Raw genomic sequence first — 16,945 nt, 5'->3', positions numbered from 1 at the left:
TGTACAAAATAATACATACACATTTTCTTTGAGCATCTGTAACTGCATCTTTAACTTCGCCAGCGTTCATCTGGCGAGACATAACTTTGCATTTTGATAAATAAGCATATTCACTGCGAATTCACGTTAGCAAAGTTGCTCGAAGTGTGGCGGAGCCTTCCTAGGCAAGATTTTGATTTCTAGAGTTTCTTGACATTATTTCCTACTAAGAGGATCTTCAATAGGTACATTTGCCGTGCTTTTTACTGGAATTAAGAAATGGCTAAATGATACATATTTTTAATTGCATTTTCTAATGTTTTAGAACCCGAACTTGAAGAATTCATCCAGTATAGATGAGCTCTTGATGGGTATGGCTTCTCAAATAGCTGAAAAAGAAGACAATGTTTTAGCAAATGATTTAACAGGTAAGGCAGTTTATTGAAGTTTTTTGAAGAGCAGGCTTGCCAGTGATGCCAAGAGTTGAATGTGTCTGCAAGCATGCCAGTGTGGCATATCATTCTTGTGGCTGGGTAACATATATAAGTGGTGTCTGCGGATCTTCTTGTTCATCAATAATATTCAAGGAAGTCTGAATTATAGTGCACCATTTATGAACTCCAACCTTGGGGTTCAGTTGGCCTAATTATTCATGAAGTGTTCACACACAGACACAAGCACTGGTCTACATAGCTGGAGTCAAAACATCTTAAACTCCCTGCTGAAAAAATGGTATTACAAGTATGTTGTATTTATGATTACAGATTTCTATTATGGTCAAATAAAATACTCCCGCACAGATTTATTTGCTGCTAGTATCCAGCGTGCAAGAGACCTAGGCTTACCTAGTTATAATAAGATTTGTGAATACTACCAATGTCCTCTTCTGCATGACTGGGAGAATATGAAAGATAAAGACCTTGGAAAAAAGGTTAGTATTGTTTAACTTCATTAATGAAAACAATGTAAGCAAAAGTAAATTTGCAATGCATCAGATAATATTAATACAATATTAAATAGAAATGAAACACCCAAAAGAAGCATAGGCTTATTAGTGCCAGAAGCCCTATGTGACTTTAAATTGAGTCCACCCAAGCAGTGTAATTAACTACTCAGGTAGTGCTAGAGCCTTTTCTCTTTCTCCTATTACTTCAGTAAAGAAGTACAACAAAGTCTTCAGAACAATTAATAGAATTACTGAGCACCGGGGCTGTGATGGATACTGTTTTGTTGTAGCCTGAGACCCATAACAATATCTTCTGCCAATCAAAGATTGTTTGTTGAATCATTCATTGCTTTTATGTATTTTGTACCATTTGCATATCTCCTAGGAATGAATCCATGTAATGAAGCAAAAGGTAATACAATTCTGTGAATTTTAATGTTTGAAAATGATTTTAATAACAATGCTCTCTTCTCATGTCCAATTGTTTTATCTAGCTTGCATCACTATATGGAAATAACATTGGAAAACTGGAGTTTATTCCAGGGCTCTTGTCAGAGATGGATGAGAATCTAAGCAACTTTTCATCCAACATCATTCTGGAACAATTTTATCGTTTAAGGGACGGGGATCGATTTTGGTTTGAGAATGTTAAAAATGAGTAAGTCTTTGTAAAGCCCCCAAAATTAACCAGCATGTTGGATAGAGAGATCATTCAAAAATGAAGTATATTCAGCAAACAAGATTAGTTAATATGTACAAACGAGATCACTTTTGTAGTAAACAATGTTTTGATTTATGAATGCAGTTTAATGCAACAGTATAACTTTAACCACTTTTATGTCTTGCTCTGTGTATTCTTGAGAGGTCTTGTGTAATACACGGTACATTTAATTTCCCATGATTTGGTGCCCATAAAATCATAAACATTTGACTGAGACATAAAAGTTTTTCAGTTTTGTAACAAACAATACACTAAAAATTTCTGTCTGTGTTATTCATATTTTTATTTAAAGGATAAGCAAAGGTTAAAACTAAGTAAGCTTAGTTTCATCATAAAGGTCTATATAAATTCACCAGCAAACCCTCAGAGTAATGCCACTCTGAGTCCTCTGTCAAAAGAATCACCTCATTTATTTCCTTCTATTTTGTTTACTTGGTCTTCTGTATTAGACTCAGTTTGCTCTTCTCTCTCTTCTCCCTCCTCCCCTCCCTGCTGTAATCTGAGCCTAGAGCTATGAGCAACCAGGGAGAGAATCAGGCAGGACGTTATGTCACACCAAACTAATATGGCAGCTGCTATCCTAAACAAAGAGAGAGATTCTAGAGCTGTAAGCTCAGGTTTAGTGAAGCATTCTACAGAAAAAATATAGCCTTCTAGATTGCACTATTGTGGCTAATCTATTGTCAATACATTTTGTAGCTTTCCTTCTCCTTTAAGGTAGTCAGATTTTACTAAACTAAACTGTAGTTCAAGTTCATTTTAGGTTATATATATATTACATTTAGGGGCAGATTTATCAATGGTCAAGGTGAATTTTCGAATTAAAAAAATTAGAATTTCGTGCTATTTTTGTGTACCTCGACTAGGGAATAGTCCAAAATCTGATTCGAATTTGAGAAAAATGTGAAAATTCGAATATCGAAATTTATCATGTACTGTCTCTTTAAAAATTCGACTTCGACCATTCGCCATCTAAAATCTGCCGAATTGCTATTTTAGCCCATGGGGGACCTCCTAGAACCCATCTAGAGTCAATTGAAGGACTTTTTTGAGGGAAAACTTTGATTCAAATTCGGCCGGATACGGACCAATTTGATCGAAAATGGACCTATTTGGCCAAAAAAAAACTTCAACTTAATTTCAGTTGGTCTTTTTGAACACAAAATATCTCTTCTTTTATTTGTATAACTTTTTTTTTAGAAAAGATCTTTCCTTTGTATGTTAAAGATAAGCACATAATAATTATGTTATTTGTAATTTTTCAATATCTTTATGGGAATGGTTTTTTTTATTCATGTTGAGTTGTATGCAGTTTATTTACAGAGGAAGACATAAAAAACATTAGAAACATAAAGCTCCAGGATGTGCTCCTAGCAGTCACAAATGCTGGTAATTCTGTTCAACAAAATGCCTTTATCTGGAAAGAAGGTAAGAATTTTTGTTTGTATGCTGTATGACATTAAGGGTAATGGCACACAGGACGTGTTGCTACCCACACTTTGCTGATGTGGGTGACAAAACGTCCTTTGTTTCCTTCCCATTGGCTAACATGAACATTGCTGGTGGTGAAACATACACTGCATGAAGCTGCTACTTCGGAAAGTGGCTGTGCAACGTATGTATCCCCACCAGCGATGATTGTATGATTGTATGATAGCTGCTGAGACCTATAGACAAAAGCACAATCATGTAAAGCACCTTATGTACAGTATGGGTTCATTCATTTAGGGTGCTATTATATCTGTAATCATTGTATTAAATGACATGGTAACTTTTGGCATATTACTGATATACTGCATTATAATACACAAGAGATATGAATATGCTACAAAATATGGCAAATTCAAAGTGGGAAAAGACTATAAGTAAAGCAGTAGCCCAAGTATTATTAAAGTTAAAAATACTTTATTAAGGCATGCATAAGCATGAGTGGGCACTTACTTATAGGCCTCAGAGATGTTTAATATCAATAGATGTTTCTGCTTTGTTCACTACTATGGAATTGTAATTTCTGACTAAAACCCTTAAAGAGATATTGACACCAGAAAATGAACCTTTTTTTACATATACCATAGAAGTGACTTTGCATGCTCTTATAATTTTGCCATAAAGTATTTGCCCAATGCTTTTACATTACCTTTCTGACTCCCTGTGATCGCTTATGAGGGGGCTGCCATATTTGTCCAGCAGAAGTCCGTTAGCATTAGAATCTCTAACTGACAGGCTGAGATGGGACAGTCAGGTTGGCAAAACAGTCAGGTTTAGGAACTTCAACTTACAATAACTTACAAAAACAATCCTTTTAGCAAAAAACTATCAACATGACCTATAGGTAACTTTAAAATGTACATACATATTTTAAAAAAGTCGTTTTTTTGTCAGTATCACTTTAAGGGACCAGTGGTATTTTCTGCCAAAAACACCCATTAGGGGTTGTCCTCTTAGTCGAATGTAGAGAAAAAAAATCAAAGAAAGTGAGGAGAAAAAAAAAATAGACAGAATCTCACAAGTAAGTGAATATGGAGGTGAAATTCATATGTACCTAAATGATTTAACTTCCTATTTTATTTACTTTATACACATGTACTTTCATGATATCAATGTTTAATTACCCTCTCTTCATTAAAATGTGTATGTACACAGTTCTTGCAACACTTTCTGCAATATGATTTGTTAACTAGGAGGTTGTAGTTTTATCAGAGCTGTATACACAGCAAGAAATTTCAACTCTTTTTATTGTGCAATTAATACTATATCATCTTCATAGGTCAGTGCCAAACAAGAGGATTGGTTTTTGCTTTGTATAACTTCTGTTTGTTTTATTTAAGGAAAATATAATTTCTTTTCTTGCCAGGTGATCCGTGTCAACAACCCAATCAATTAAATTCCTCGGTTTTAGAACTCTGTGTGGCTCTAACTGTTACAGACTACTTTGAGGGTTGTGCTGCTGGCTTTGGAATTAGCATTGCGGCTCTGTGCTGTTTGCCTCTAGGTATGGAAATGTTCCACGACTTTCTTGGATCTCTTGTTCCATCATAAACCGTATTAGAATATCAGCTGCTTTTATTTTCTGTTACCTTCTCTTCATTCTATCAGACAAAAAGTATAAACATATATAGTATCTATTTGTGATGACACTTTAATACTCATTCTTTGCTTAAAGTCATTTGGAAAAATGCATAATATCCTTGTATTCTTCAAAGCATTTATTGTGGTAATATGCGTGATTTTCTTGGATCTCTTGTTCCATCATAAACAGTATTAGAATATCAGCTGCTTTTATTTTCTGTTACCTTCTCTTCATTCTATCAGACAAAAAGTATAAACATATATAGTATCTATTTGTGATGACACTTTAATACTCATTCTTTGCTTAAAGTCATTTGGAAAAAAGCACAATATCCTTGTATTCTTCAAAGCATTTATTGTGGTAATATGCGTGATTAATTAAATCATATCGATTTTGCAAACATCAGCTAAAGTTCTATTTTTGCACCATATAAGTCCCCCCTACAAAAACTTATATTGTATTCAAGGTAATCATAGTCATGTTAAATTAACATCTATTCTGTAATATTTTTATTTCTCCCCCATTTCTCTAGTGAGTTTCCTAATTGCTTGGCTGATTGCAAGGTCACAGAAAAGAACATTCAGAGCATTCCAAAAAAAAATTACTAACACTAATAAAAAATCTATGCCAGGCTCAGAAGGTTTTCCAGGTAATGTTATTAAAGTAAAATGTTTCACTTCCATCTGAATAACGTATGGCTTGTACAGTAAAGTAGTGTAGTATTACAAACAGTTTCTTTTTTTTCTAAATTATTGAACTTAATCCATTACAGGGATGGGATCTGTTTTCTAGAAACCCATTATCCAGAAAGTTCTGAGTTATGGAAAGGCTTCCATCGACTCCAATTTAATAATAATAAAACAGTACCATGTACTAGATTCCAACTAAGATACAATTAATCCTTTTTGGAAGAAAACCCAGCCTATTGGGTTTATTTAATGTCTACATGATTTTTTAGCAGACTTAGGGAATGGAGATCCAAATTATGGAAAGAAAACCCCAGGTCCCAAGCATTCTGGATAACCGTACCTATACTACAAATACAGTTCCACGACATTTCCAAACATACTTTATAATCAAACAAAAACAGCAAAAATAGCTCTCAAATTATATTTTATGTCAAAATAATGAAAAAAATATATGACATTTATTATTTAGAATTAACTTGTATTTATTTTACCTTAACTGGATTGTTTCCAAAGGTAAATAGCTTGTTTTATTGAATAATACTGCTTGATATATTTCTTTTTATACACGAGTAGAAACTGCCATTGCACTGTATACCTATACAGACATAACGTCCTTGAAATTGATATAATAAAGAAATTAGATATGGTCACTAGATATATTTTAATACTATGTCTATGGAGTATGTCATGGATATCAACAAGTCAGCTTCTCCTCATGTAAGCAAATGTTAACATGGTTAAAAGAAAATATCCTTATTTAAAATAAGCAATCTTCTCAGTCGTCTCTATTTACAGCAAAATAATATTTAGCCGATTCACTAAATTCGAGTGAAGGATTCGAAGTAAAAAAACTTCGAATTTCGAAGTATTTTTTGGGCTACTTCGACCATCGAATGGGCTACTTCGACCTTCGACTACGAATCGAAGGATTCGAACTAAAAATCGCTCGACTATTCGACCATTCGATAGTCGAAGTACTGTCTCTTTAAAAAAAACTTCGACCCCCTACTTTGGCAGCTAAAAGCTACCGAAGTCAATGTTAGCCTATGGGGAAGGTCCCCATAGGCTTTCCTAAGTTTTTTTGATCGAAGGATATTCCTACGATCGTTGGATTAAAATCCTTCGAATCGTTCGATTCGAAGGATTTAATCGTTCGATCGAAGGAATAATCCTTCGATCGTAGATCGCAGTATTTGCGCTAAATCCTTCGACTTCGATATTCGAAGTCGAAGGATTTTAATTCCTAGTCGAATATTGAGGGTTAATTAACCCTCGATATTCGACCCTTAGTGAATCAGCCCCTAGGTGTTGTAATAATAGTATAAAAAGTTTTTGTTTTATACACTGTACATAGACATTGCAATTTCTTCTTTCATAAAATACATTATATTAATATATTAAGCAATTCTGGATTTAATTAGCTATGGAAACGTGACTTCCTCACAGAACCATATACAGTAGACTTTTTTGGGAGTGGTACAGAAAAGCTATGGGAATTAATGAATAAGGAAGCATGATAAATTACTTAAAGCTTACCTTTCTTGTTCTGTCATAATGTATTATGAAATAGGATTCAATGTCCTCACGGTGAAAGGCAAGTGAGCGTGGTGTCCAGTACAATTTATAATCATTGTCTGGATATTTTCTTCTTTGCTTACAGCTTCTGAATGGTGTGGCTATAAAGAACCTAGTCAAGATGTTATAGTTCAGCTCCATCCAAATCAGATACTCAAAGTTTTAGATTACAGCAAGAAAAAGCCCAAAGTTGTCAACTTGCATAAGCATCCAAATGTCAAAGTTGTCTTGTCAAACAGTGATGGCAACAGAACAGCACTTATTAAGATCCCTAAGGAGTACGACTTAGTAAGTATTTCTTTTACAGAAACTCAAATGATGTATATAATGGTAGGAGAGTCCATAAATAAGCACTAAGGCCCAGATCAAATTCACTGAGAAAAATTAATTATGTCTTACTTTAATTCCTGATTTCCCTATAGACTTCAATAGATTTTCACATGATAAAACATGAGAAATAATTCTTCTCATATTGCTCTGTGCATGTACTGTTAGATACTGGGTTAATTTAGATAACAATTTAGTCATGCTGTTAAATAACAAATTTTTAGCTGTGTCACCTACATACTATGTACCCTTTAAAATACACCAGACAGTTTCATTTCTATGTGTAAAATGTATCCCTGGTTATCTCATGAAAATATAATTGAAGTTTATGGGGCAATCTGGATCAGGTGATAGGTTTTTCTCATTGAATTGCATCGAACCCACTGTATCTGTACAAGATTCTATTTAGATAACAGTACAAAGAGTACATTGTTGCTTAATTCTCTATCTGTAAAAGTTGGTAGGAACATTAAACTGATGTTTAATCAAATATTATAATAGTAATCACTGTGTAAATGTCTGTCTGTGTGGCTATGTGCAAGATGTTTAAGTGAGGCTAGCAAAAAACTAAAATTGCTGCAATACTTGTATTATCAATAGGCATGCTCCTTTTGAATATTGTTTAATGTGGACACAGGGGACAGACCAGTAGGGTGTGTGAAGTTATTTCTAAGATAACTTATTGGGAAAACTGTTGACTCCGGCTGTGTTTCTTCATGTAACAGTTACATAATTGCTGAAATACAATTATCAGGAAAAAACACATTGCTATCAGATTTTCTTTTTATCCGCTGGGCTATTTTCTTTTTATCCGCTGGGCTATTTTCTTTTTATCCACTGGGTTATTTGAGCTTACCCTATTTCTGTTCTTGACTTCACTTGGTGAGTTCATAATGAAATAGTTTCTGTACTACCTATGAATATCTACACAATCCTTCATGTTTGCACCTACCTCTCTAACTTATGTCAACAAACTGTCCCACTAGATTAATAATATTTTAAGAATTATTATAAACTCTATCCTAGCAAAAGACTACACCTTTTTATTTACATTTTTTATTTTATTTTCTGCATCCTTTATTTAACCTATGAAAGGAAACCTTTTTATCCAGGAAAGGAAGACTATGTCTGCATTTGCTCTGAGTGTGTCTAATATGCTCCGAGTGTGTGAATTTTTCTCTGGTGAGCTTTACTCTGTTGCACACTAGAGGTGGTATAGGGTATATGTTTTAGCCCTTTATGGGTTATTGCATTAAAGTTTAGAAATATAGTTTAATATAATGTTGTTATTTTTTTTTCTTTCGCGATTCTAGGTACTCCAATTTAACAACCAAAGAGATAGAGATGTCTTTATTGAAGAACTCAAAGCATCTTTGGCAGGCAGCAGTATATCGCCCACTTTCTCCCATATGAAGGAAGCAGCCTTGCTAAAAGAATCTTTTACTAAAAAGCAGAGACAACAGATGCTGGAGACCTTTATTCGATATTCTCTTTCCCATGTAAGAAACATTATATTGAAATTGCAAAGGGTCTGTGTTTATGTGTATTATGGAAAGTGCTGACTGATTTGGTGGTACCATTATTACTAATATGATTATTCATATAACATATAAAACAGAGATTGTTCATTAGTCCAAAAGAAAAATTGAACACCTGTGATATACCTCTAAACTGTTTTCTAGACCTATACAGGGGTCAGTTTATGCAGTTAATTAGAAGGAGAAGATAGAAAGTACTTTCTATCTTCTCCTTCTACGAGAATGTACATTAGTCACATTAGTGTCTACCCAAGCCAGCATTACAGTGTATGCCCCCTATCATGCACACACAAACAAAGAGCTTCATTTCATGCAGGTCATTTAACTGGTCTGTATATTTGTTATATGTAACCCTAAGACCCTTGCAAAACCCATGGGCAGAACATATAAACTCAGTCCAGATGGTGCCCTGGTCATTATCGAACTAGAATTGCAGAAATATTTGGTGCCAGGACTAATCATTACACCACTAAGCTTCTATATAAAGAAATAGTGATGAAGAAGATGTCATAGAGTCTCTATGAGGAACTACTGCAAATATCATTGGCTGATATTACAGTGATCATTATATATAGTACAGATATTCATTTAATACAAACTTGAATATTAAAATGTTTTAACAGATTGAATCAAGTCCTTTCCCCAGTTGTACTTTTGTTCTGTGTGTTATAAAACCTTCAGTTAAACAACAGAAAAAAATATTATGCTTAAAGTTCACTACGGAAATAACAGGTTTTGTATACAAGGTTGATAGATTTCACAGTTCTCACTAATCTGTAATAATTATTTAGGTAATTGACATCAATAAGGAACATGCAGGAACCATGCAAAACCAGAACTTCAGAGATGTACTTCAGTGTGAGCTTTCAAGAGAGGAATTTGCTGATTCTTTAGGGCTAAATCCCAATGCCCACTTTGTTGAATCAATGTTTTCCATGGCTGACAAAGATCAAAATGGATACTTGTCATTTGAGGAGTTCTGTTTCATACTGTGTTCATTAATAAAAGGTAAGGGTATTATTGAATACTACAGCGTTACCTGGTAGTTACTTTTAGGTCCCAAACATTGCCATTTTTTCATGAGCTAATAAACAACCCACACTGGTTCAACTGCATCAGTAGTGCCATTGGTTTTTGTTTTGAATACTTTTTTTGGGCCCTTGGCAGTTTTTGGGTCATACACCTAGAATCATCTGATACCAAACAGGTAGTAGTAGCACTCCACTCTGTACCACCATAAATATGGACTTGGTCTTAAAAGTTCTTGTGGTAACATGGGTGTGGCTTAAAGTGTGTGTGGTCTAAACCAGGGAGTGGTCAACAATGGTTTCCAGTATCGGCTCTCTACCATGTAGGCCAGAAAAATTCTGACCCTTGGCACAACTGAAGTTTTATAGCACTGCTATATACTATATTTCTGCCTGCTTATTTTACTCTCTTATAAGGGCTTATGATAATGATTTTGGTTTAAAGAATTGTATTTTATCTTGGTTGGTATCATAAGTAGGGATGCACCGAATCCACTATTTTGGATTTGGCCAAACCCCCGAATCCTTTGTGAAAGATTCAGCTGAATACCAAACCGAATCCAAACCCTAATTTGCATATGCAAATTAGGGGTGGGAAGGGGAAACATTTAATTTCCTGTTTTGTGAAAAAAAGTTACGTGATTTCCCTCCCCACTCCTAATTTGCATATGCAAATGAGGATTTGGATTCGGTTTGGCCGGGCCGAAGTATTCGGCCGAATCCGAAACCTAATCCTGGATTCGGTGCATCCCTAATCATAAGTCAAAGAGGACTTCAGCACTGTATGAAGAGCCTCCTGAACCTAGTGGAAAATGCAAAATCTAGAGTAAATATTAACAATGAAACATTAAATAAACAAAATTGACTAAATATCATAAAGTATAAATCTGTCTGCCTAAAACAAGGGTACCAGCATAACCCTGTCTAGTAATTCCTGCCATTTTTCCTGTATTATTCATAAAGGTATGCTTATTTATGGGCCTCAACTTTATGATTTATTTATGTGAAGCTGTAATTTCCCATGTTTCAGCAGACAAGGATATAATGCATTGTAATGTGAAGGGATGAGTATGCATGTGAATTTTGTTTCATCAAACTAATTCCTAAATTTGCCAACAGCAAAAACCATAATTGCAAATCCGTATTTGGCTATTAAAGTGGCTTTTATTTTATTTTTTGTATTTTTTTTAAGTGTGCTTTCCTTTCAATTCATATGTCTTTATTGGTATGTAATTCCTAAAAATAACTTGTGCTATCTAATTTTTTATATTGTATTTGTAACTTCATGGAAAATGCTTCTGTTATAATTATTAGGTAGTGCAGAAGATAAGCTTAAATTCATATTTTCTATGCACGATGTCAATGGAAATGGAATACTGCCAAAGGAAGAGTTTTCCAGAATGCTTAGGTATGTCCATACTGCAATACTTAGACTTAATCTTAGACTAAGCTCCAAGCAAAAATGAATGGTGTATTATACTTTGCCATCTTAACAAGTACTCAGTAATGTTTGTATTTTGTAATGAAAAATGTAAAAGCACCATTAAGTAACAAATGGACTTTTTCTAGTATGATATTTTTAGAGCTATTATCTTGAATAAAGTATCAGAGTATTAAATGTCCAATAGTTTGTCAGTACAGACCAAGCAGTCTAATTGCCTCATGTGCATTTGATTTCAAGACTCAAAATAAATGACATAACATGTGGAATTGCAGGTCTTTCAGCAATGTATCAAACTTCCTTTCAAATGAGAAGATGGAAAATGTAATTCAGAGTATGTTTAATGAGGCTGGCATTCCAAATAAACAAGAACTTGCCTGGGAAGATTTCTACGGTTTGTTCAAGGATCACAAGAATATTCTGAACCAAACAAAATTATATCTCGATGGTAAGGATCTTGAGCTTTAAATTATTGTTTTTCTTTAATATTATAATTTAAAGCTTCAACGTATCTAGCAGCAGTATATATATATATACTAGAGTTGGGATACAAACTGCATTACAGAAAGAATGAGAACAATTACAAATGATGGAACATGAATACATTTAGATATAAGGCATAGCACAAGGACATGCCTGTAAGAGCTCTCAGTCTGGGGGGGTCACTTTACTCTTTATTATTTAGTTGTACAATAAAGAAACTCTTACTAGTCCTTTAAATGTGTAAATGTAAATTGCAATAGAAATTTTGTTCTGCGACTTGCATACATTAACACCTTCCTGAATCAAATATTTTCTTGCTTTGTAATGGCAATACAAGGATGCAAATTTTAAAAGAATAAAATAATAAATGACAGTGAAAGTCATGCACCTTACACAATATTACAGCTATTTCCAGTATCGGTTATAGGTGTAATGTATTACATGTACATGTACTACTACTATTACTAATTATTATTTTATACAAATAATGAGAAATAAATTTTAATATTTTAATTATATTAATCTTTTTTTTTACAATTGGTTTTGCCTTGCTATCATGGTATAAACTATTAGGGGATAGCTTTTATGCATAAAAAAGTTCAGTTTAGAATTAATAGATGGCAAGTATCTTGCTGATATTTATGCTGAATTGCCCAGAACCATCAAGCAATATGGGAGCATATGCACTGAAACCAACATGCACCAGATATATTTTGCAATCCATCTAAGTGAGAATTAAAAATGTAGCTGTTCATCACTGTGTTGCTCAAGTCTGTAACACTAGAGACTTTGTCCCTGACCTATGCTTTCAAATTGATTATCTCAGTTATACTCCCTTCTTCTGCTCTGTAGCTGGTGTTTGACCTGTAAAAGATAGTAGATTGTAGAATGATTACATACAAACTCAATTTATTTATCTATAACAAACAACATGTTATGAAATCAGAAGCTCTGCAGAAATGGGTTATACACACTTTCTAATGACAAAGGGGCATTTACTAAGGGTCGAATTTCAAAGTGGTAAAACTTCGAAATTCGACCATCGAATTGTAGAAAGTTTTTTTTTTGAGTGAATTTAGCTGTTTTCGATCAAATACAAATCATTTGATCGATCGTAGAAATCGTTCGAATCGAATGATTTGATCGAACAAACGATTTTCAAGAAAAAAACTTTGACTTCTAAAAACTTAGCCAAATACTGCTTATAGGTTCTAGGAGGTCCCCATAGGCTAACATAGCAATTTGGCAGGTTTAAGGTGGCGAAGTGTCAAAGTCGAAGTTTTTTAAAGAGTACTTCGATTTTCGAAGGGTCGAATATTCAAAGTTTTTTCAATTCGAACCAAATTTTGGCCTATTTGATGGTCGAAGAACCCAAAAATTACTTCAGCATTCGAAGTTTTTGAATTCGAAAATTCACTTCGAATTCACTTCGACCCTTAGTAAATGGGCCCCATAATTTGTAATGTTAGAAAACCATACTTTTCTAATACCATACAATATCATTTATTCACAGGAGTCAACAAGAAACCTATTACAAATACAGTCTCTATTAACAGGTAATACATCATTCCTAAATTTGTTTGTATTACATCATTGCTGTGTTTTTCCATCATTTTACTCCACATTTTGGCACATTAAAAAAAATCAAGAGATTAATAATATTCTGTTAAATAGGCCAAATAAAGGCATTATGAGGTCTATACAAAACTAACTGCACAAGGGGACCATAAAAGGATTAGAGCACACCTTTATTTCTTAAATCTTCATGATTAAAGCAGATGCCTAGAAAATGTTTTAAAAAAAAACCTAAGACATCAGAGGGGCTATTCATATAAGACCAGCTGAGATCAATGTGTCATATAAGGTTGGCAATTATAGTCATTTGTATGACCAGGTAGAATGTATTCATTTATAGATCCACTCATTTTCATTTTGTCTTTATAATAAGTCTTCCAATTTCTTTTTCATTAATAGACATTAAAGACACTTGTTCATTAAAACTGCCCAACAGAAATATGCTTAGGGTAATAGTTTTCATAGAGTGGTCGGAATTTATTATAAGTTATGAGTTTTCAGCAAGCTGCATTTGCACATAATCGGATATGCCACAATTAAAGATTATTAAACTTTTAATATGATGTCCTAGTAGGTTGTTATTCATAATTCTTTTAATTGTATCAGCATATTTGTTAAAGGAGGTGATAAAAATGGTTCTTGATTAAGTTGAATACTGGACAAAAATGCAGCTTGAAAATCAGCTTGTTTGTTGAAGGTGGATGATAACAAGTGATTCCTGATATTAACATTGCATTTACATTTTGTCACCTTCTTTTTCAGAGAACCACCAACTCTAGCCATTACATAAGCGGGAAAAGTACAAATAAAAGGGAGAAAAGCTAAATACATAGAACATTTAAAAACATTCCCAAACTATAATTCCCATTAGTGAAAACCATTAGTGTAATTCCTCTCTGCTTTTTTCTATAAAAAATTCCATGTGTTTAAATATCTTTTGTATACATAGAAGTACTGCAAATTTATTTGATTTTCTATTCCAAAAATGTCTTATCCTCGCTGTTACGACTGATAGATAAAAACGTACAACAGTATAAAAAGCTAAGACTAAGAAGTTGAATGTCTCAAGTTGTGAACAAAATTATTCTGTAATGTTATGTTTTGTTCCTATTTAGAAATACAAACCAAAATAATTATGGAAACAATATTTTTACCATGGGCTCAGTAGAACAAACCCTTCGAAAGAGGACTGGAAAAATGTAAGAATCGCTAAACCTGATTTTATATATTCATTAATATTTATTATATTCACATTTTCATAATAAAAACAGCTTGATGTTAAAGGCATTCTAAAACTGTTTGTAATTGTTCTCAGCACATGGGAATAAATATTCTAGACCAAAGTTAAGGTCTATGCACCATTTGTGCAGTGCATTAAAATATATACAAAGTATTCTTCAATCAAGCTAATGCTGTGTTTTGATCATATTTTTCATTAAACAATGTTACTTATTAAAAAAGTATTTATATCTTCCAATTAGGAACACATCTCAGACACAACAGTCAAATATATATACTGTAGCAAGAAGAGATAAATATGAAACAAGCAAGATCCGCCAAAAAATTCAACAGTATAAGCGCCTAGTTGAAAATTACAGACGTCATATTGTGTGTTTAGTTATATTCTTTGGTATATCAGCTGGTCTTTTTGTTGAAAGAGCTTACTGTAAGTATAAATATACTTATTACTATGTATTCAAGCTGTATGCAATTTATTTATTTTTTTCAGGTTGATATGCAATTTTTCACTTTGTGAAACAATGCTTTTTGTTAGACCTAACCTAAGTGACTGTCACACTAAATTCAAGTAACGTTATTGCCTTTTGTGTTAACTTAAAGGGAAGCATTCCTATTATTGAAAAACTCACGATACTGTGGTGGTTCTTTCACAAATAATCTTCATTTAATTGTGATCTGGCCCTGATAGATTTCAACTGTTCTAACTAGTTATTCCAGCATGACTCAACAATTTCAATTCACTACTGACAACATGGCTGAAAGAAATTGAAAGAAATTTTTTTAAGCTGGGGAAACACACCAATAACTAGGGATGCACTGATTGCACTGAATTTCAAATTCGGCTGAACCCCTGAATCTTTCGCGAAAGATTTGGGTGAATACCGAACCAAATGTGGTAAAGGGAAAACATTTTTTATTTCCTTATATTGAGACAAAATATCTTTCCCTGCCCCTAATTTGCATATGCAAATTAGGATTTGGTTTGGCCAGGCAGAGGATTCAGCCGAATCCAAAGAAGGCCGAATCCTGCCCGAATCCCAAACTGAATCCTGGATTCTGTGCATCCCTACCAATAACTAATTTATATCTCAAAAACCTTCCTTAAATAAAATGAATAATCTCTGTTGTTCTACCATGACTGTTGACTGGCTAAGGGTGACAATGGTTGCAGTTTATTATCTGCAGTTTGAGTATCCATTTCATGTCATTGTCTATATGGGCCCTATATAAACATACCATTTTAATTATTTTTGCAGATTATGGCTTTGCTTCTCCTGCATCTGGTATTGCTGATTCCACATATATTGGACTCATAATTTCAAGAGGTTCAGCTGCTAGCATCTCATTCATGTTTTCTTACATGCTTCTGACTATGTGTCGAAACCTTATAACCTTCCTCCGAGAGACCTTCTTAAACCGATACATACCATTTGACGCTGCAGTAGACTTTCACCGTTTCATAGCAGTAGCTGCCCTTGTTCTGTCAAGTAGGTTCCTTAAACTATTGCTTTTATTTTCTGTTTCTATGTACATTTTAATTAGGATGTAGACTACAACCTCAGTGCCTGCTATATATAAACACGATTTCCCCCCTTTTCTTTTCCTTATTGCTCTTACTTATCTCATATGCCATCAAGTATGTTTTTTAATTTGTGTCTCTCTCACGATCTTACTTTTAATGTGCATATGTCCGTCTGCCGCTTGCACTTTTTCTTTACGTGTGTCATTTTATCTCAGAAGCAATGTTCAAAATATTGCTCAGAAGCAATGTTCAAAAATGTCTTTTGACATTTTCATGGTTTCTAACAGGTTGCCCCAAATGCCCATAACACTGCACTCATAGAACTTTCTATGAATACAGTAGTGTCTGTGTTTGGCAGTGCTGTTTCAGGGGGTGTGGCTATTCTCCTGAATGCCCCCTAGCCTGCCTGAGGTGCTCAGGTTAGAGGTCCCAAGGTGCACAGATGTCCTGCAGTTACCACCTGGCTATGCAGGGCATCCTTGCACCCAAAATCATTTTATTCTGTACCTTGTATTGAAATTTAATCAAATGTATAGCCATTGACCTGGACACAATTGCTTTGCACATTCGGCCCTAAAGGGAGTAATATTTTGCCTCATGAAAATAGAAAAAGCCATTGTCTTTTTGACTGTCTATCTCTCTGTGTGCATTTCTTGAACTCTCTAATTATTGGCCTCTGTATATATACGTTCCTTTCTACATTTGTTTGCCTCTTTGCCTTTTTTCACCCTTTTAACTCTTATATAAAGAGCAAAGTTCACATAAACAACTGTTACACAGTTATATAAATTGCAAGGGTGCAGGATAGCTTT

General features: G+C 33.9%; 1 protein-coding gene across 1 annotated transcript in view; it reads left to right on the top strand.

Moving 5' to 3' along the window:
• The window catches only part of duox2.L (dual oxidase 2 L homeolog), a 44,193-nt gene that overhangs the window by 16,700 nt on the left and 10,548 nt on the right, over positions 1 to 16,945 (top strand). Inside the window, exons 12-26 of the mRNA XM_041586725.1 lie at positions 305 to 407; positions 744 to 910; positions 1,420 to 1,583; positions 2,959 to 3,074; positions 4,501 to 4,638; positions 5,249 to 5,365; positions 7,066 to 7,268; positions 8,621 to 8,806; positions 9,637 to 9,853; positions 11,188 to 11,281; positions 11,590 to 11,762; positions 13,311 to 13,353; positions 14,488 to 14,571; positions 14,854 to 15,038; positions 15,868 to 16,098. Coding sequence (XP_041442659.1) covers positions 305 to 407; positions 744 to 910; positions 1,420 to 1,583; positions 2,959 to 3,074; positions 4,501 to 4,638; positions 5,249 to 5,365; positions 7,066 to 7,268; positions 8,621 to 8,806; positions 9,637 to 9,853; positions 11,188 to 11,281; positions 11,590 to 11,762; positions 13,311 to 13,353; positions 14,488 to 14,571; positions 14,854 to 15,038; positions 15,868 to 16,098 — 2,221 coding nt within the window. The remainder of the gene's footprint in view (positions 1 to 304; positions 408 to 743; positions 911 to 1,419; positions 1,584 to 2,958; positions 3,075 to 4,500; positions 4,639 to 5,248; positions 5,366 to 7,065; positions 7,269 to 8,620; positions 8,807 to 9,636; positions 9,854 to 11,187; positions 11,282 to 11,589; positions 11,763 to 13,310; positions 13,354 to 14,487; positions 14,572 to 14,853; positions 15,039 to 15,867; positions 16,099 to 16,945) is intronic.

This window comes from Xenopus laevis, chromosome 3L, assembly GCF_017654675.1.
Source record: "Xenopus laevis strain J_2021 chromosome 3L, Xenopus_laevis_v10.1, whole genome shotgun sequence".
NCBI classification, from domain to species: Eukaryota; Metazoa; Chordata; class Amphibia; order Anura; family Pipidae; genus Xenopus; species Xenopus laevis.
This window is presented reverse-complemented; position numbering and strand designations above follow the sequence as displayed.